At 40.4% G+C, this 21,628-nt stretch overlaps 1 protein-coding gene and 1 long non-coding RNA gene across 2 annotated transcripts; one reads left to right on the forward strand and one right to left on the reverse strand.

Annotated features, from left to right (window-relative positions):
• Positions 1-273: 273 nt before the first annotated feature.
• LOC148215008 (uncharacterized) lies at positions 274-3,811 on the forward strand. Its single transcript, XR_015796904.1, has 3 exons — positions 274-318; positions 1,427-1,544; positions 3,621-3,811. It is a non-coding gene; the product is annotated as an uncharacterized LOC148215008 (long non-coding RNA).
• Positions 3,812-7,867: 4,056 nt separating this feature from the next.
• LOC148215009 (pepsin A-like) lies at positions 7,868-21,628 on the reverse strand. Its single transcript, XM_088146204.1, has 9 exons — positions 21,503-21,628; positions 20,820-20,976; positions 20,353-20,470; positions 19,577-19,695; positions 14,002-14,201; positions 10,994-11,110; positions 10,349-10,493; positions 9,457-9,555; positions 7,868-8,139 (listed from the first exon to the last, which is right to left on the reverse strand). Exons 1-9 carry the CDS (start codon positions 21,556-21,558, stop codon positions 7,993-7,995), a joined length of 1,158 nt encoding a protein of 385 aa, XP_088002330.1. The 5' UTR covers positions 21,559-21,628; the 3' UTR covers positions 7,868-7,992.

The raw sequence follows: 21,628 nt of genomic DNA on the forward strand, positions 1-21,628 counted from the left end.
ATGTCTGTGTAGTATGACAAGATATAGTGGTATACATTTAGAAGATACGAGCTATGGGCACAAGATCATAAGAACTATATTCATTAATTTATAAATGTGATGCCATAGATGAATTGGCCCCTTTTCCGGTCATCAATCACACTCTTTTCTATGGAAAGACCACCTGTGCCACGCTCCTCTTTCCTATGAATCTTCTACAGTAGGACTGACCTACTGTTGTCTTCCTCTGTAGCAGAGTGTCATTTCCGTGGGCAGATATATGCAGAGGGAACTGAGTTCAACCTGGATGGTGATGACTGTACCACCTGTGTGTGCAGGGTACATGTTTTATCTGGACTCATCTACCTTTCTAACCTCAGAAGATGGGCCAATCACCTTTCCCTCACTCAGTGCACTCAGAGTCTCTCTTGATTTCTCTCTCTTACACACACACACAAATGCTCACACTTATAGCCTTAAGTTTTGCTCTCTCCCAGTGAGAAGCACGTACTGAGACATAAGCATTGGCAGCAGCTTAAGCCTCTGCTTCCCATCATTTCACCTAAGAAATCATGCATTTCAATTATTAGAAGGACGCCTTTGATCTGTTCTTTCTGGTTGTTCTTGAAGCCTTGCACACTTTCCTTATCTGTTAAAAGGGAAGCATCCTTTCTTTTCCTGCTTCACTGCAGAAACTTCAAGTTGTTACATGAGTTCTATCGGTGTTTCAGGACTGTATGGCGACCGTGAAATTGGCTAAATTAGCCCTCAGAAGGGAGAGCCTTATTAATAGCCCTTGAGTGCTCTGTGGCGAAGGAGAGAAGAGGCAAGGTATAAAATGTTGAAGCATTTTTAAAAAATGATTATGCCACATCTTTCTTTTGCCATGGCACTGAAAGCAACTGATAAATTAAAAATGCAAAGAAAAACACAGAACAGTCAAACTCGGTTTAAAAGCATGTAACATGTAAAATCATCACGGAACAACTCAAAAGGCATATTTCTGGAGATTCTTGATCCCTTGTCTAAAGATAGAGCTATGTGGACTAAGAGCACCCTCGCATGGGAATGCATTCTACAAATTACATTCCCCCTATATACCTGAATTACAGTCCTGAAAGGTATAGGAGCTTCTTAAAAGTGGTGTTGTACAAATAAGGTAAATAATAAATATATCCGTAAACAATAGCATCTTGTTCCATCCAGTTCCTGTCAACAGTAGATCACCCACCAAGGTGACTGTGGAATTCTTAGTCCCACATTCTGTCTGGAAGCCCAACTGAAACAGATCCAGAAAATCGCTAGGGAAACATTGCATAGATTGGGAGGTGTAGAGCGTGATTTCCCTAATTTAAAAATAACTGCTAAAAAGCAATTGTGGACACCCGTCTTGATGACTTCCTCTCTGTATCCTTCTCATTCATACCGGTGCCCTGTCCTTCCTCAGCAAGGTGAAGTGGAATGCTCCTTCATTCCCTGCCCCACACCGGGGTGTCCCCGCGAGGACTGGCTGTTGGCTCCAGGGCAGTGCTGCTTCACCTGCCGAAGGACTGCGCTCTTGACAGGTGAGATCCCTGCAGCCAGCCTGATGTACACGTATGTCTGTGATGGGAAGGTTCATGGAAGCAGTGGAGTACCTAAGAGGCATTAGATACCCATGCCCGTCAGGGGGCTAAGGCAAGGACATGTGGCACATTGACCCTCACTCCACCCCTCACAATCCCCATATACAGTCTGATTTATGTATTTATGCAACATGGATATGTAGTTCATTCAATATCCATAGGATCTCCCTACAAGCAAAGTAAACAATAAAACCAAGTAAAACTAAATACGTTAAAAACACACAATAATAAGCAGAGTGGCCTTGAAGTGCTTAAAGGATAAAAGATCTAGTCAGGTAGTAAATATTAAATCCAAACGCAAGAGTAAAGAAAAACAGCACCTGAGTTGCTTTCTTGCCTGATGGAATCCATTACAGAAATAAAACCTATAACACATCTCTATCAAAAGCTTAATACTCTTTCAAAGTGGACATTTCTGGGATATTTCAAACATGGACTAAAGAACTGGAATTTCCAATAAAGCCACAGCAATGGCTCCAGGTCCTTAAAAATGTTAAAATGGTATCTACAGATTTGAGATTAAGGTTGATTCATCAAAAAACTGTGTTTAGAGTATACTGGACTCCCCAGAGAATGTATATGAAAAGATGGATGTCAAATTTTTTATACTGGCGGTGTAAGAGATTTGGGAGCTCACTGACACACATGGTATGGTCAGTTATCTTTATTATCTTTATCAATATTTAGTATTTTGGGGGATTGTGTATTAATCTATATTAATAGATTTATGGGAAAAGCTAATATTTAAAGATTACTTAACTCCTAGTATATTACTTGATTAATATAAATTAAGATGTTAATGTAGAATTATGTACCAAAGCTTTGGCATTTGATTCTTTATCAGGAATTGTGGTTGTTATCGAGCATTGAGGGTCGCAAAAAGAATGATATAGTGTTAAGAAATTGGAAAAGTGATATTATTCCAGATGTCAAGGAATGGTTGTTGGAAACGTGTATGTATTTGTTTGGAAAAGGCCGTATTTTCTACCAATCAAAGGATGCAGCATTATGTGTTACTATGGCAGAGATGTGATATTTTACAATAATATCTTGTATTGTTTATATTATAGTAGTGAATTCATTAGTAAACCAGTGACTATTGATAAGTATAAAATATAAGATAGACATCCTTCCTTCTTAGTTCGTATCATTAGTTTGGATTTTTAATTTTTTAAGCTGTTGCTGCTTCTTTTTTTTCCGTGAGATTAAAGATTGCATTAAAGATATTTAATTTTTAAAAAAGTAGTCCATAAGACGAGAAGGCAGACTGACCAGGCAATTTTTCTCCAGATGAAAGAGGGAACAAAACACAGGATAGTTTTCAAATATCTAATGTAAGTTTTCTTTATCTGATTAGTTTTCCCAGTGCCAACTCTACCCCTACCCCATACGGTCCAAAATTGCTTCAACAGGAGCATCCCGTTCTCTTTCTCTTTCTCCTCCCTCGAGGACATAGCAGCGTCACCTACACCCACATCCATAGATTCTGTAATTACACACAATGGTGTGATACACATAACAAACAAGCAGCACTGCACATGTAAATATGAAGTAAGAACAAAATTAGTAGACCATGTAACATTGGCTTCTGATCTCCCTAAGAGAAGCATTCTTTGGAGTCCGTCTTTCAGAGCTGACCCTGCTGTTGGCATCTTCCTTACCTCAGGATGAGTCCTTTACAGCCCAGGCCCAGCCAGAGCCAGTACAAAGGGAGGCAAGTAGAAAAACATTAGTTCGCAATCCCTAAGCCTCTCTAGGAGCTGTAGCAAAACATTTACAGGGCAGTTCTTTCTTCAGTGAGACCCTTCATGATTAGGACAGACAGACAGATCAGACTAAATATCAGACTAACTATCCATGCAGGTCTTGATTCTCCTTCTTACAACAATGGGCTTTGGGAGTGTAAATTGCTGATAATATTTCTCTTAGCAAGCATTCTGGTAAGTGGGAGCGTTTTACCTTTACTGAGATATATTTACCAATGTTTCTTTTCATTGTCTCTCTTTTCTTGACCAGGTTGCTTTATAGATGACAATGGAATTGAATTTCCAGTAGGACAACTCTGGTCACCGGGTGATCCCTGTGAGTTATGCATCTGCCAGGTGAATGATAACCTGCTCTATTTTCACTTAGTTTTAAACTTCCAGTCTCCTATCACACAATTTTATTTATTTGTTTGTTTGTTTGTTTATTATCATCAGATTTTTATCCCACCTTTGGTAGAGTAGCCCCCTAACACTCCCCAGCGAAGATTCAGATGGATACTTTGAAGAATGTAGCTGAAACTCCAGTTGTGTTTGCCTGGGTATCCTAGGATACATGGGGCAGAGCCAAATAGCTACGTTAAATGCTATCCTCCAGTATCTGAGTTGGCAGAAAAAGTATGCTGGCATATATCACGTTGCCCTCCTTGGTAATCCCTAGTCTGCTTCAATAATGAGGCCACCATTTTACTGTTTCCATGCTGGACAAGTTAAGGAAGGTGATCAGTGGACTCCCTGGGCTTAATTTCCCCTCCCATCAAGGGGAATATTAGTTATCAACTATCATTCATTGATAACAGCAGCTGCAGCTACTGCGGCTCCACCCCCAGCATTGCCTCGCTCACTCCAGAGGTTCATCCCGAAGCAAGTAATGCAAGTGATCAGGAGACTCCACTTATGAACCCAGCTGCACTAGGGAATGTTGGACTCCACCAAACCAGACCAGGAGAGGCCATCAGGTTGCATCTCAATGAACCACCAAGTATCATCCCTCCTTCTTGGCTAGGCCACTCGGCAGTTCCTCAGATAAAGCCAGAATCCATTGTACCACTTATAAATAACCCAGAAGGCTTTGGGGATCCTCCTGGCAGATCAACTGGGTCCTCTGGGACTGATTCTAGCCCGTCTTCTCTCTATTCAAGAGCAAGCAGAACCACTGCATTCCCCATTGCTGCTCCTACTTCCATTCCAGCCACTCCAGCTAACCTCAGAAATTCCATAACTGCTTTATTTCAGCGTTCAAACACCCACAACCTTCCTCTGCCACCTCTGGCTGAAACATTTTCTCCTTCAGCCAGCTCCAATCTAGATTCTCTTCAAGAGCTTCATAACAGCCCAACCCACATAACTCATTTTTCTTTGGACCAGCAAAATGTGGGGAACAACTCTCAATTATCCCCTAGTGATGAGAATACCCTCACTGATATATCTCCATAGATTGGGAAGAATGCCAGTTTTATTTTGAATAAGAGGAAGATAACCACTTTAATCTCATAAAAACAAGAGCATCTACTATAAGATTGCTGTTAGCTGGTTTTCCCACTATGTATTCATGGCAATAACCACTTTCCGGCTTCTCAGAGAGCAGATCCTCTTAGTGGGGACATCACTTCAGCCCTTGCTTGTGTTGAAGTTCTTACTTAACTAATACCTCCTTGGACTTAAAAGACAATAGAAAAATACCTTTTATTTGGAGTATCAGTATAAACATTCCAGTAAAGCACAAAGATTTCAGAATGGAAGCATGGCAAGTAGTAGGATCGCAGGCTAATTCAACCTCTTTGACTGTTTCCCTAATGGCAGCAAGGGAAACAACAACTTGTGCCAGGAGTCATATGATAAATTTTTGCACACCAGGTTTAATATAGATATTCTGTTGCTACTTGCAGTCTTATATGGAAATTTCAGGACTGATTATGTTGAAGAAATGTGGCTAGCTTCCATGAAGTCAGAAATGTACTAAACATTGTTTTACAGAACCACTCTGTACTGTACTGTATACTGGGATGTACAAAACTGATTCCAATCGTGGAAAATTTCCACTAAATCCTTTCTTGTTCTGGTTACAGACGTGTTCGTGTGTATAAAACTCTGCAATTCAGATTATAATATGTTGAAACTTGATTTATATGAACAGTAAAACTATAGTATCCTATCTAAAGGTAAATGTATTTTTCTATGCCACAGTTAAATATACATTTCAAAGCTAAGCTTCCTGTGAGAATTTCATTTAAGATTTCTTTGGTGATGTTTGCCAGCCAATAAAGTCTTCAGGAATACTTAGTTCCTGAAAGACTTTGAAAGTTGCGTGCAGCCCATTCATAAAACAGGCAGCACAACTGAATTTTCTCAACTACCTCAAAGAGGTGTCCAGTAAGGGTATATCAACTTTTCATACCTGAAACCAGACAGACTGCTGTTGTTTCCCCTCATTGCAATATCTCTGGGAATTCTAATTTTGTGAGATTTCCAGTGAAGCTTTGTTTGGTACTCATTTAGGTGCTTCCTAAAATTCCACATCTAGCATCACTGTTCCTCATTCAGCTTGGGCCTGATGTAAATGTGAGCATGACATACTGTACTAGAGGAGTGCAGTGCTTCAGTCTCAAAGACACAAAGGTGCTTCAGAGGGCACGAGAGCAGGGACCCATCACCTGGCTGCAGCTCTGTAAAGCAACAGCACCTTTCCCCTGTATCATGTGGCTGTCCTCTGCAGCTGCAGTGTGCGACTGGAAAAAGGTGCATTTGGTTCAAGGAACTGCTAATAGTGCTATGTTCATGCCTTGACATGTTCTGGAGCACCTTTTTGCCCTTGAATCCAAAGGGCAGCACAGCCATGTGGAATATAACTTTGGGCATTTCCAGTTTGAAAAGGGATTTGAAGTATATCCACAGTGCATCCTTGGCTGGTGCAACTCCCATAAGGCAGGTAGAGTCCAGTATATCTTCAGCTATAGCTTTACTGGCTTCTAAGCCTTAGTCAAATGAGCGTCCCCAGAAAGGGCCTTCTCGTCTGCAATTTTTGCAGTTGATACTCCAGAAAGTGCAAAATGCTACTGTCTGGACAGGCAAATCCACATATTAAGAAGCCAGTGTAGGAGTCTGAAGTGTTTGATATAGTTACACACTGTGCCACAGGCCTTCTGAGTGACTTTTGGTAAGGTTCTCAAAGTGATTCAGTTCATGATCTGTCAAAACACCCTACCTCATAGGGCATGCGATGGCTTCGTGCTGGGTTAAAGTTGATTTCCTCCAAGGAATCCTGAAAAATTGAGGAGACTAAAAATTCACCAATTTCCTTTCATGGAACTCCATTTGTGGAAGGGGGAATAAAAACCACATTAAGCCTCATGTTGCTGTGCCTTGAATTAACAATGAACTAGGGCTTGAAGTGACATTGCCTGGTTATCAAGACAGCTACATCCTGTTCTCTCACCACCCCTCCCCCCGATTCATAGCCATTCTTGCCAATGTCCCCTAAATTAGGGCAGATTAGGGCACGTTGCTTGATGCCATCAATCGGACAACGTGACCGACCTGCATGAAAAGTTTTATTGGCAGATATGAGAAACCCCATTGCTTGTGATGGCCATTTCATACATGCAGGTTTTCATTTGGGCAGGAATTAAAGGACACTTCTGTGTAAATTTACCTTGGTATGTTACAATGCCAAAGTAAATGCCTATCTTGTGTTTTTCATATATTGATATAAAAATTTGTGGACATTTCCATTTAAACAAAATGTTTTGTTTTAAAAAATAAAAATATGTAATAATAAAAATGATGGCAAATAAATTTAATCTGAATTTTCTCAAACTGGATCTTTTTTATAACTGAATTTGATATAGACCATTTTTTAGAAGGCCTGTTCTCTAGGTGGAGGAAAATAAGCTTTTGAAAGAATGTTTATTGACCTGTTATCTTTACTAATTGCAGGAAAGTAAATGTTGGTTGAATGCTAGAAAAAACTTCCTAAAATTAAGAGTAGTTTGACAGTGACATCCATTATCCACACAGTTGGTGGGTTCCCCTTTGTTGGATGTATTCAAGAAGCTCTACAGCCATCCGTTGGGATACTTTAATTTGGATTCTTTCCCTGAACAAGTGGTGTGACTAAAAGGCCCCCTATCCTCTTCCACTCTATTCTATTGAGACTGGCAGGCTATATATATTTAAATAAAATATATATATTCAGAAACTGGCACAGCCAACTATTTTGATGCAAGAATGAATAAATTGAAGCATTTAAAATGTAACCAAATGCAAACCAAGGGTCTGATCCACTTGTGAATTTTCATTTGGAATAGATGAACTTCAGGTTGCTAGTTGACATATATCCAATAAGTATGCCCAGGGAGGAATAAATAGTCCTATAAGCTAGAAATGATAAATGTACAAAAGAAAAAAAAAAGGGTGGGTGGGTGGGCAGGCTGTCTATTGGTGATGGTTAGTCATACAGCTACAAATGTATCCATTCAGTGAGAAATGAATACCAAGCCATTCATTTTTATATTTATTTATTGTTGCTGACATTAAAGCATGGGGATCAGGAGCATAATTACCAAATTTAATTCCAAAGAGTCAAGACTATCCTTAGGCTGTAATATGACCAATAGATGTTGCTATTACTGTGCCACAGGAGCCAGGCCAACCTGGTTGTTTGCTCTGTCGAAGACAGCGTAGTACTGACGGATGAAGACATCACCAAGGATCCAAAGTGGACTATTGGCGAAGGCAATATCCTCGAAGCCACTAAAGCAATAACTTTGGGTCTGAAAAGAAAAGTTCAAGTATATGATGAATAGTGGCTTTTCTGTGCCAGTTGCAGAATTTGAATGGTCCACCTCTAACAAGAAGGCCTTTACAAAACACCTGGAAGCTGACATTCCCCCACCCCACCCTTGTTGAGCTGAAGTGCTTCTTATCCATCCCTGAGTCAGCAGAAAACCATACCAGCAGGAATAGGCTGACTCCATTGCCTACCTCTGTCTTGCCTCTCATTCAAATCTGGAATCATTTGATTTCCCTCCAAGGTGATGGGTGTCAAAGCCTTACAGATTTTGCATACCTGGAGGATGCTGTTGGATTGTGTTGGAGGAAGGGAAGATGCTATGTTCATCCTAGGACAGCTAACAGTGACTTAAAGCTGCCTCATTAATAGGCTGGGGAGGAAATGAAGGCAATGCCAAGGGGAAAAGTAAGTGCTGCCAGAACATGATTGTACCATAGTTATATGCAAGGGAAAGACCATGATGCTGAGAATCATGCTTGGACTCTATGTGAAATTTTCTGAAGAGTCCCAGGAATAATATATAACAGTGATTCATACTTGTTTTTTTGTTAAAGGGTGCTTGTTCTTTAATTGTGCTTTCCTTGAACATTTGTACATGGATTATGGCATAATGAAATAATAATGTCATAATGAAATAATCTCTTTACATATATCCTCCATGCTATGTACGTCATTTTTATATAGTGTACATAGGTTAATATTGCATCATTTGGTTAAGCCTAGTGGTTACCCTTGAATCCAGAGTGATAAGCTGATACAATACCCTTTCTTTAAAATAGTCTCCTATAGCTTTCCTCAACCTTGTGCCCTTCAACTGCATTGAATTTCAGTTCTGATAATCCCTCAGCCAGCCTAGATGCTGGGAATTGAAATTTAGCATAGTGGGGATGGCCTATTGTGGAGAAGGGAGATCTACTGGAGGGAAATGAATATGATCCACAGGTGAATCTTAGATTAAGCTTATGTAAGCCATTTATAATGCAGTAATGGCTTCCAAGAGTGTGTTGATCAGCTAGAAATAAAGCCATTTATCACTAAATGGTTTGAAGTTCATGCTCAAAGACTTACAGAGCTTATTTCCTAATGCATAATGAGAATACTACTATGCTAAAGATGATCAAAAACACTTCCAATGTGAGCAGATGTCTACCACTTGAATATGAGGTACCAAGATTGCCTTGGTATAACTGCTTACTTTAATCCTTTCATAGGTCAGATTTCTTTTCCACTGTATAGGTTTATTATATGACATAAATGATCTGAGATAACTTTATGCTGGATAAATCAAGGATGTTACCTGGCGAATGTAGGCACTGGCAGGCAGAGGATATTCAATGCCATTGAGGGTGAAGACAATATCAGGCAGACTGTTGATAACATTGCAGTTGACTATATACTGATGTGAAGTAGGATAAACAGAAAACAAAGGTTAGCAGCCACATAACATTTGAGAAGGCGGGGGGGAGCTGGATGTTATGGACTAGAAATTAGTCCAGAAGAAAAAGCACTAGAATGGTGCTTCCTGGAATAAGATGTCCTTAGAGTCAACAATGATGACCTCAGTCCAGGATTATATTCCAAGTGATAGCTGTTTACAGTGTGGAAGGCAAAGAAGTGAGCCACAAATCAGGAGAAGAATATCAGGAAGGGAAAAAGGGGAGCCTGGCTAGTAATAATCAATTTGTATCTTTGTGGGTTTCTTTTTCTTTTATTTTTTATGAGTATCTCATGCTAGTAGAGCAATCAAGGGAACTTGAGGAGAGGGCTTGGTGGAGGATAAATGGTCCATGATCAGGGGCTGGTGTTATGGTCTTTGCAGTCATTGACCTGACCAGCACTATCTTCAATACATGTGCCACTCTATGTGTGGACTAACTAGTGCTGGAAATGGTATTTCCCTGGCTATAATGTATTAAGGAGCTACGGCAAAATAATAATCTTGCATAAGAATTGGGATAGAGGGAGAAAATGGATTGTACATAACAATACTAACAATTGTTAACAATACTAAATACTACCCTAACAATACTACCCTAACAATACTAAAAAACATCAGCAATTATCTGGAAAATCTCTTATTAACATTCACAAAATCATTGAACCATAGATCTCCAGAGGTATTCCAGCACATTGCGCCTGGTCTGTCTTTCTGTCTCACAGGTATCTTTGAGAGTTGTTGTTATGCTTACCACACCACTGGAGCTTTGGCTACCCCCAATGTAGTTCTGAATGGTAGAGATGCCCTGGGGGGGACCTGCTATGAGGGAGGTACCAGTGTCAACAACAGCTTGGCAGCCACCAGAACAAGCAATGGGTTGACCATTGATGGTGATACTGAAAAGAAATAGTCAGGTCAAGATGAGAGAAAGAAAACTACCACAATCTTTTGCCCTCCAGTCCTTTGAAATTGTAAACTCAACCTTTCTTTTCAATGCCAGTTTTTGCAATATACGTATCTTGCCCTTCTGCCTATTTTGTGGGATTAGGGTGGGGTCACTCCTTTCGCTGGCATTGTAGGAGAGCCATTAAGGGAAAGTAAAGGATAACCTAGCTGTGGGAAATGAGGAAGTATGAGAAAGAGATTCAAAATAACTCGCCTTGATTTTGTTTGGTATACGAGGGGCAGAGAGAAACCCTGGCAGGCTTTCAAGAGTCTATTATTGCATCCCACAACACTAAAATGCATTCCTATAGTCCTTGAGGTGTCTGTTTCGTGACCTGGCCTACTTCAAAGGGCTGACAGACATCTCCTTTTGCCATCATCCTGCACTTTGTTCTTGATGCATCTATGTGAAGCAGGGATGTGAAGGATGAAGGTGTAGGAGTCTGGTTACCTGTCCAGAGTGATCTGCCAATAGTAGTCAGCAGTAACGGGTACCCAGTTGAGATTCCCAGTAAAGTAGGAGCTGTCAATGCCACCAAACATTACAAAACTCCCCGTTTGGTCATCACTGAAAAAGGAAAACAGAAGAACATGTCAATTAAAGGAGGAACATGACTGATGATTCCATTTCCAGCCTGACCCCAACATCATTTACCATGTGAATAGCTTCTTTCAGTTGGCATGTACACTGCTTTGGTTACTCCATGCACTGCGACTGTTTTATTTTTTTTCTTTCTTTCCTGTTGTATTGCTGACTAACTGAACTTAAAAAAAAAAAGAATCCTTAAAACGATGAGTTAATTAGTTGACTGTTTCACCTATAAACTACTTGGTAACAAAGAGTTAAGAGTGTCGTATCCCTTGGCTGACATCTAGTGATTATGTGGATATGTGTAACTGCTGGGTAAGTGCAGTTGCAGAAATGGAGTTTAAGAAATGGAAAGCTCTGGGAATTGGTGCGGGAGCTGTAAAATTTGAGGTGCTACCCTTGCAACCAAAAGAGGACTGATGGATAGGCAAAGAGGTAAGGGGTCAAACTGAAAGAGGAGGTTGACATACAGGCTTTGGCATGTAGGTTTCTTCTCTGGAATTGGTTACTTGGCCATCGTTGTGTCATGGGAAGAAGGCTGTGTGGATTTGCTGATGGTCACTACATGAGCTCATCCATCTAACTTTCCTAACAGCAACACAGAAGTAATTTTGATTTATTTATTATCTACCATCAGGTCAGGGTTGACTCTTAGCAACCACATAGATAGGATGATCTCCATCTCCAACCTGGCCCTTCAGGTCTTCTAATACTGCACCTATCACTGTTGTAATCAAGTCCATCCATCTTGCTGCTGGTCATCCTCTCCCGCTCCCCCCAAACTTACCCAGCATTATAGACTTTGCAAGAGACCTAGGTCTTTGCATATTTATGTTCAAGATATGATAAATTTGAGTCTGGGCATCAGTGCCTCAAGTGGAAACTCTGAATTGATTTGTTCTATGATCCATTTGTTTGTTCTCTTGGCTATCCATAGAATTGTCAGGAGCCTTCTCCAACATCAAAGTTCAAAAGGGTCACTATTCTTTCTATGCTGCTCAGAGTTCAACTCTTGCTTCCATAGGGTGTCACAGGGAAAATCATTGCCTGCAGGATTATGATCCTTGTAGGTATAGACACATCACAGCATCTGAATAACTTTTCCAAGTCCTTCATGGCTACTCTACCTAGTGCTAGTCTGCAACATATTTCTTGACTGTTGTTTTCTTTCTAGTTCCTAAAAGGCAGAAGCTATCCAGCACCTAATTATTTCTTATGGTCAGTTTTAAAGCTGGTTGCTGTACTAGTTATCATCAGTTTGGTCTTCTTTATATTTAATTTTAGTCCCATTTTTCACTGTGCTCCTTGGCTTTCATTTCCAGAGCATCATCAGCATAGCGCAGGCTGTTGATGTTTTAAACGCAAACTCAGGAGAGGGTATACAGCCTGTCTCAATCCTTTGCTGACCTGGAGCCAATCTGTTCCATTATCTTCCCACTGGACGATAGATTCCTGTCCCACGTATAGGTTTCATGTAAGGCCAATAAGATGCTCTGGGGTTCCCAATTTCCTGAGGACATTCTTGTCATGGTCAACACAATCAGTGGGCTTTTTATAATCAATGAAGCACACATAAACTCTTTTCTTTGGTTTTCTCAATTATCCAGCAGGCATTAGCAAGATGGTTTTAGAAAAGGTTCCTCAACCTTTTCTAAAGCCAGCTTGAACATCTGGCATTTCCCCTTCCAGGTAGGGCTCTAACCTGTATTGGATGATCCTAAGCATTATTTTGCTAGCATGTGAAATTAAGGATATTGCATTATAATTTGCACTCTGTTACATTTCCTCTCTTTGGGTTGGTATGTAGACTGATTTCTCCCAATTTGTTGGCCACTCCAGATTTGCTGACAGGTCTTCCTTTCCTGCATGGCAAGACCAGCAGCTAAGGTTTTAATCTAGCTGTGTCATAAACACTACTTGTACTCTGAAAGATCCTTAGCTTTTCCTCAGTAGTGTGCTGAGTGCCATCCAGCCTGAAGGGCTCATTCTCTGCCACTATGTTGTCAATCACTTATATTGTCCGTCAACCCATGTGGTTTTCTTAGTAAAAATACAGGAGTGGTTTACCATTGCCTTCTCCCATACAGTATGAAATGGTGACCTTGCCATTGTCACTAAAGCAGTGTTGTCCAAACCTGGCCACTTTAAGATGAGTGGACTTCAACTCCCAGAATTCCCCAGCCAGAATTCTCATCAAAGTCCACTGATCTTAAAGTGGCCAAGTTTGGACAACACTGCACTAAAGTGATTATCTGCCTCCAGCATCTTTCTGTGCTGCTGTCCAATATAGCAGCTTAATGGCTTTAGCTAGGCAGATGTGATGGCCGTTGGGTGGCGCTGCTGGAAATATCTACTCCTGGAATATACTCCTGGTATTCTTCACTCATCCCTCTCAGGAACATCCCTCCTGACATGATGAGGCAGCATAGCAGGATTCAAGAGGGACAAAAGTAGTTTTCTATTGACTTAATCCATGAGTTGTTTTTTTCTTTAAACCTCTTATTCTAGCCTACAGCTGTGGAATTCCTTTATGGTTCCCCATCCAGGTACTAAACATGTCCAACCCTGCTTAGTCTTTTGGGGATCAGCCAAGGTCACCAAGATGCTGCCACCTGCTGTTCACGGAGAAGAGTTATATGCCTACCACATTACAGGGAAATCGTTGTTGTGATGTCCATGCTTTTTGAAAAATGTCCCTGGGGATTTTCCATAATATTTGACATCTTGCAGTAGCGCACTGGAAAACTATAGAACTGGAAAGGATTTACTGGATATGTTTATTGCTGAGTTTCCAGAGCTAATATGGTTGGTGTCTCTGCCCTCTAGCTTCTAGCAACAGAGAGTAATTGGGTCCCTTCATCCTTACTTACGAACTCAGGTAGACGGAAAAGAGATCCTGGGATACCAAACCTTCACTCATCATGTTGTCAAAAACAGGAGTAGCGCCAGAGGCAGAGAGACCAGGGTAAGCCAGACCCAGGATGCCATCAAAGGGGGAATAATAGAGGAAGCTGCCTGGCTCGGTCTCACTCAGGCCAAAGATCTGTTTGGTAACCTGAATGCTTCCAACCTGTGCAGAAGGAGATGGAGAAATTGCTGTAAGGAAACTTTGGAATTCCAAGCACATCCTTTCCCAACCCAGTACCCTCCAGAAGCATTGGGACTGCGGCTCTCTTCTTTCCCAGCCACGTTGCAGAAATTGTTAAATAAATATTTAAACCTGTCTTAACTTCCCCCTTCGGTTAACCAGTATGGGAAGAAGAACTAAGACAATGGTTTCCTTTTGGAAAGTATGGGAAGTTCAATGACCTTTGGGCCAATAGGTATTATACTGTAAAATTGATATGCAAAAAAGGTACATTTATTTGCAAATAAATATTGTACTGTAATCTTTTTCAATATATTTTTCTGCTAGCTGTGATTAAATCAGAAAATTGGGATATTCTTGATTAAAACAATACCCACCTATTGGCTGAAAGGTTTTGAGTAAAGTAAGATTTTTTAAAAAGTTGAACATTTTGGGCTTTGGTATAGATGGTTTGAAATAGAGAGAGGGAAGAGAAAACAATTGATTTTCATAAAGCTTCAGGTAGAGAGATTTACTCTTAATTTAATCAATTATTTCTCTAAGAAATATTTCTCTCCTATTTATTCATTCATGCATGGATACATCTGTATTTGCATATTAAGAACATACAGGTCTGCAAACAGACCTTGAGTGATTCATATAATTCTTGATTGATTCTACTTGATTCACCACTTTTAAATAAACTGCCTTGCAATATAATGTCTATTTCATAAAACAGCCTCAAAGGAAATCTCTATGTATGCCCTGTTAGTTTACCACCTGCAACTATTTCTCTCTGCTCAATTTAAATTTTGAAAGGAGTGTAATTGAAGCAGAGTCAGGATTAATCTCCTGGCAAAAAGGTGGCAATGATGCTCAAAAAGGACACTGTTGAATATAGATTGAGCTCTAACCCAATAAATGACTGAATCTTATCCATTAGAATTAGTGGATATCCAAGGAATATCAGTTTTATATATAGGATATACTTCTCCCACAGATGCAGTAGTGGACATTGAGGAATTCTTGGTATAATATAAGAGTGCTAAATGCAGCATTGAGAAAGGACATAAATATTACCAGTGGGTGTCTGGAATGCAAAAACTGGAAATATAGGAAGATTGGGTTGGATAAAGTAACACAATAAAGCAAAAGATAGAGTTCTGTAAAGATAATTCTGTGTTTATTTACAATAACTGCTTTAAGTCGGGTAAACACAGATGTTACCCTTGGATTTCACTTGGTATATAACATTGGAATCCAGTCAATTACACAACAGGAAAGAAACTATAGAGAAGTGCAATCCAGCCAGCCAGAACATTTCTAACTGCAGACTGTGCAACAGAGACCATGAATTATTGGTGTTAAATGTATGGGTTAAACTCAGAAGAATAAAGAGAGCAGGTGGGCCAACCAGACTTGACCAGAAGGACAGAGAATCAAAATCTGGGATCAGGATGAGATGTTTATTTAATACCCTCAACTTAAGCAACAGGCAGCCTGAGGAGCTCTAGGAAAGAGACGAGAAACAACTGAAAACTGAAGGGAATCAAATACTCGAAGCGTTTCAAAGAGGAAAACAAATCCTCACAGTTTTCAGGATAAGGCATCCTGATAGCCAGAGAAAGAGAGAAGCCACAAGTAAGATGGCTGAAACCGACATTAATGTCAGGCAGAAAAGGATGGGGAAAAGTCTCTCAGGCAAGAGAGGAAAATAACTAGAAAAAGAAAATGAGAGATATTTTAAGGAAATCCGAGCACTCTCTGGATACCTTATTGCTAAGGTAAGAATGCCCAAGAATAATTGTGGAAGAAATCTAATAGAGAAAAAATAGGTTAAAGGAAGATGCCACTGCTATACTGAAAACCTCTACAAATGGGATTATGGAGCAACGGGGACATCTGTAGCGAGAGGGAACATATTCCGAAACCAACTCAATCAGTGTGTGAGATAGAAGGGGCAGTAGACCAGCTGTCAAATAAGGAAGCACCAGGGACAGATGAAAAAGCCACGGAACTGTTCATAACTGCAAGATAAGAAGCGATTCGAGGCCTAACAGCTTTATTGTCAGCAAATATTGTGTGGTTTAGAGATGTGAAAAGGTAAGTGGTTATGTTTATGCCAGAGAAGGGAGACACAAGAGAATGTGCAATTCTCAAGCCACCGCACTAATTCCTCACACAAGCAACGTGTTGCTTAATGTCTCACAAGGAAGACCACAGCATGCATGGAGAAAGAAATGCCAAATGAACAGGTAAATGGCGGGGAGGGCAGGTGGGGCCGGGGAGCAGTGAGCTGACGTCAGATGAATAGCGGAGAGCGCAAGAAAACAGAAGCAGGCTCTGCTTCATTGATTGCAGCAAAGACTTGACTTTTCAGGTCATGCCAGAATGTGGCATATATTACTAATGAGTGATTATTATTCTGAGAAGCCTTCATAAGGAATAGGAAGTTGCTGTAAGAACCGAGTCTGGAGAATCAGAATGGTTCAGAACTGAAAAGAGAATGTGACAGGACACATATTTGTCAGGTGTGCTTTTTCTGCAGTCTGCACTGGAAAAGCCAATCCACAAAACAAGAATCCAAGAGCTCAGATTCATAGAACAGACTAGAAGGAACATTAATCTTACGTCCCAAGAGTCCCGACAAATATCCTGCTTTCAGATGAGACGTTTCTATACAGGCAACTTCAGGCTGCAAAAGTTGCATCTGTTTGCTTCTGCTGTTTTGTAGGGAGTGGACGTTTGCCTTTTTTGTGAAGGAGAAACAGGAGGCAGGCAGCACCCGTTCTCTGTTGTGACCGTTGCCAGCCCTGTCATCAGCGTGAGAAGAATCCCATTGCATTGTCCCTGTCCCTGTTTAACTGATACAGTAAATATATTAAAAGAATGGTAGGATGGCATGAGATGACAACTGGAATCCAAATAAGTAGTACTGTAGAATAGTACTAGAATAGATGAAGGTGGACAGCATACCACTATTTCCAGGGAAAATGGTTGAAAGAATTGCTAAAGAGAAAACAAACAAATAGAAAAAAAAAAGATTTGCAGAAAATGAACCAACATGGTTTCTGCATGGATAACTCTCTCATCTTCCAGACTTTTTTAGGGTGTTAACGAGCATGTAGGCAAAGTGGCTCAGTAGAGGTTGTATCCTTGGACTTGGAAAAAGCCCCTCCAAGAAAGCCTCCCGAGCAAAGCCAGCTGCCATGGAATACGAGATCAGGTGCCCTAGCAGACTGACAGCTGATAAGGGACAGGAATGAATGGGCAATTCTTGCACTAGCAAGATGTGCACAAGGGGTCTCCAAAGACCAGCATTTGGACTGGTGATTTAGAGCCTAGATACAAATGATCTGAGGTTAGGGATGAACAATGAGGTGACCATGTTTGCTGTTGGTACAAAACTGCTGAGAGTGGTAAAAGCAAAAAGGGGCTGTGAAGGATCTCTGCTAATTGAATGATGGGTTTCAAAATGACAAATGCAATTCAACCTAAACAAATGTCAAGTGATGCCGCAATAACAGTGCTCTTAGACAAATCTATAATGAAACCACATTTGGAGTATTATGCAAATACTGGTCATCACACCTTTGGAAGGATTTTACAGAGTTAGGAAAGGTGCCCTGCCCCAAAGCAACCAAAATCATTAGAAGAATAGAACATTTCCTCAAACGTTTAGGTGACCCTTTATCTTGGAATGAAGGAGGATAACGAGAGACATGATGATGAGATGTCAAATCATGCATGGCATAGATAATGTGAAGAAAGAGAAGTTTTGTTCCCTCTCTCAGAACGTTAGAATGCAAGGTCCTGCACTGAAACTAAACGCAGGAGATTGAGGACTAGCCAAAGGAAATCCTTTCTCTACCAGCACTTAATAGCACTTTTGGTCATGACAATCAATTTGGATGGTTTTAAAAGGGGGCTGGACAGGTTCATGGAGGATCAGGCTAGCGAGAGCTTGTAATATTCTTCACTCTGCACTGTCTCCTGAATATTAGGAAATAGGAAGTATAGTGGAAGGAGGCAACTATCCTCCAGTCCAGGTTTGTGAGCTCCCCAGTACAGCCAGTGTGACATAGAATGCTAGACAAGACCCAGTAGGCCTGACTCAATAGGGTTCTTATGTTCTTGACAATAAATCCTGATTTGAAATTGTTTGTTCCTCTCTATTAAACAGATTGAGGTTAGTTTAGGTCCAGAAGTAGTATATACTTCCAGTTTTCTGTTTTGGCAGCACAGGACTGAAAAAGAAAGAGGAAGAAACATCACTTAAACCTGAGACTAGGGTAAAATTGTTTGCATGGCATTAAATTTTAGAGTCATTGATTTTTTTTTTAACTGGATGGATATCTTCCCTGAAACAGTTTGAACACTTCAGAAATGCATAGTCAGTTAATAGCTTAGTCAGGACAAATCAAACTTTTATAAAACCATAAGCACACTTGCAAAATCTCCAAAACTCTTCATCAAGCAAGATGTTACCAGTTTTTAAAAACATGTATGGGGTGGGAGTAGAAGAAAAAAAGGCTGACTTGATTGGTGTTGAAATTATGAAACTTCACATAGCAAGAGCCTCAAAATGAAAGGAAGAAAGAGGTACAGATTTCGGTGGGTGGTGCCCTCCAGAGGGTTGGGACCTCAGTTCCCCTGTGTCCCAGCCAGCATGACCAGTGGCAAAAAAATGTGGTATCTATATACATCTCACAGAGATTAGGTTGCCTGCCCTGGCATAGGTGCTGTGAGCTGTCACAGATAATTACATTTGGACTGCTGAAACAAAATGCTTACTGCCCAATACCCTCAGTTTTGAAAAGATAAAAGCTAGTAGTAATTTGCATTTGCCTGGAAATCTCAAAGCTTGATCATTATCTTGTGAAAATGAGGTTGCTTCACTACAGTAGTATGGAATTTTTACTAATAGACTAGAACAGTTTACTTTGTTTTATGAATAGTTTGGACATTGCTATCGTCAGATCGTAAATAAAGAAAGAACAATTGTGGTAGCATGTTCCAAGAGAAATGCTTATTTGCTCTTCACAGTATCATTTGAATTTCTTGGACATTCCTGGACATATTGCATTTCTTAATTCTTTAGTCATGAGTCTGTCTAACCTCTAAGTCCACAAGCCATGCATAGCAGGGCGTGTTAAAGCTCCTGTTTTACTTCTTGACTAGAACTCCCAAAATAATCACCACAGGCTTGGCTGCCTCTGAGATTGGTCGAGGATCAGAAGTTGGGAAGAGTGAGAATGCTTTTGTAAGATCTATACAGAACCCAATTAGATCTTCCCTGTCTGTCCACCCAGAGCCATGCTGACTCAGTCTAATTTCCCAAAGGATGGCTTATCAGTCTATTTCCTTTGGCAGTTTACCTGGACAGTATCATAGCCTAGGACTCCAGTCATGCTCCCAGTGCCATACGTGATGGAAACACTCTGGCTGGTTTCCTGGAAAGTGGACGAGTTTTGTGGATTGAATCGATGATGGTCAGCTGCAAAGACAAGGAAGTAATTGTGGGACGATGTGTGGATGTGAAATATGTAACAGAAACACAAAGAGTGATAGAGAGCAAGAGAGATCTTGGCATTTTACCTATCCCAGTGTAATACTCTCTAATGGGAGAACTCTGTCCCCAGTCTTAGCTAAACTGGAAGCTGGTTATAATTTGGGGAAAAAATAGTTAGGTTTTCCCTCTATATGGTGTGCAGAAAAATATGTAACAGTTCTACTTTTGGATATGTTACTTGATCTGGCCTTACGGCTGTAATAAACTGATTGGATTTGATTAAGCCCTACCATTCATTTCTACACCCAATCTCATTCCTAAACATTTGCTATGTAGGGATATGTTTTGCCACTGCATATTTTCCCCTTGAGTAGCTGCTCCCAAAGGCTGTCTCAAGCAGTCAATATATCTGATATTTGTATGATCCCTGCTAAACACATTGGAAACACAGATGGTCATGGGAATAAAGAAGCCTTCCCAGATCTGGTGCCTTTCAAATGTGTTGGGATTACCGTTCTTAGGATTCCCAGCCAACATGCCAACACAGATGTTGTAGTCTATTACATTTGGAAGGTGCATTTGAGGATGGCTTGAATAAAGAGCAGCCTCTTTCTGAAGGCATCAGTTACGGAGACTACTTACAACATGCATCACTGGAGCAGTACACAGAAGGGACCCACAAGTTGGAAGAACCAGTATCAAAGAGGACTGTGAATTCCTGTGGTGGAGTGCCAATATAGATAGTGCCAATGTACTCAATCTGTGAGGGCAGAAAATGGGACATAATAAAGAAAATCCTCCCTGATATCTCCATGGCATTTCTGAGGCAAGAGAGATGAACACTTCTTGGTAGACACAAGCAGGTTAGACAGACTTTTTAAATAATACAAATCTGCTCAATTTGTTACAGTAGAATGTAGTTTGTATTCCATGAGCAGTAATCTCAAATAACTTTCAAACTTTTAAAATGATCATTTCCTAAATCTGCACTGCTGTTTCATTGCTCTCCAGAGCAAGGGGCTATTGATTTAGATCAACATGTGTTGAAATTTTCTAGTCTTGTCCATAGGCTAAATTCTGTGTATTTCCTTCTAACTTAGAATACTTACATCCATATAATTTTGTAAGGGTTCAGAGGCAAATGTGTTCTGCGGCCGGGGGAAATATTTTGAGCCAAGGTTGTACGGATGCTTCTTCAGAAAATCTTTTAGCAGCCCCTGCTCTTCAAGGGTTTGTCTCACAGATTTTGTTTTCTTTAGGTGAACCCTAAGCATTGAATAATGGAAAGGAAAAGATGATTTAAGCGAGAGAGAAAGAAACTGCTCATAGCTATTACTATCTATTTTCATAGATTGAAAAAAATGCATTTTGGACAGCATTCTCAGATCCGATGCCCTTAAGAGAACATAGGAGTACAACCTTCAGAATTCCCACCTAGAATGAGAGTTATACCTGCAACACATCTGGAGGCCCTGAGGGTGGGAAAGTTAGGTTCAGATTATTTCCGAATAATAAGAAGAAAGGCCTTGAAATCTAGGTACACTTTGTAGAGAAAGAAGCAGGTTCTACCCTATGAATACATACTACATTTGCAGATATAGCTCTAAAAGGGAAAGAAAATCTTACTGTCAGTGGAAAAATTAGGCACAACAAGGCTTTGTGGCTTGCCCAGCAATCACAATGGAAAGTTTGCTGGAAGAGTTTATTGAACATAATATAGAAACAAAATTAGATTCTTCTGAAGGAAACCGTACATGTTTTCTCTGAAGAAAGCACAACGCTCACTACTTACTTGGTTGTCAGACATTGGGAAAGTGCCACCAAGCTCAGAAGCAAGAGGTACTTCATGATTGCTCCGTTATCCCCAAGCTGTTGATTCCAATGAAGTGTGGGTCCCAGCTTCTAAGCAACACAGTTA

The sequence above is a fragment of the Python bivittatus genome, unplaced genomic scaffold (genome assembly GCF_059951505.1).
Source record: "Python bivittatus isolate LINGU-HERP-01145 unplaced genomic scaffold, Pbiv_v1 ctg000480_np1212, whole genome shotgun sequence".
In the NCBI taxonomy this organism is placed as follows: Eukaryota; Metazoa; Chordata; class Lepidosauria; order Squamata; family Pythonidae; genus Python; species Python bivittatus.

Excerpts from the sequence above, each read along its gene's own strand:
- LOC148215009 (XM_088146204.1), bottom strand. The coding sequence starts at position 21,558 with ATGAAGTACCTCTTGCTTCTGAGCTTGGTGGCACTTTCCCAATGTCTG. Across the intron at positions 20,471-20,819 it reads CCTTACAAAATTATATGGAT|ATTGAGTACATTGGCACTAT; the intron begins GTAAGTATTCTA and ends CTGCCCTCACAG. Across the intron at positions 11,111-14,001 it reads TTTTCCGTCTACCTGAGTTC|TGATGACCAAACGGGGAGTT; the intron begins GTAAGTAAGGAT and ends TTCCTTTTTCAG.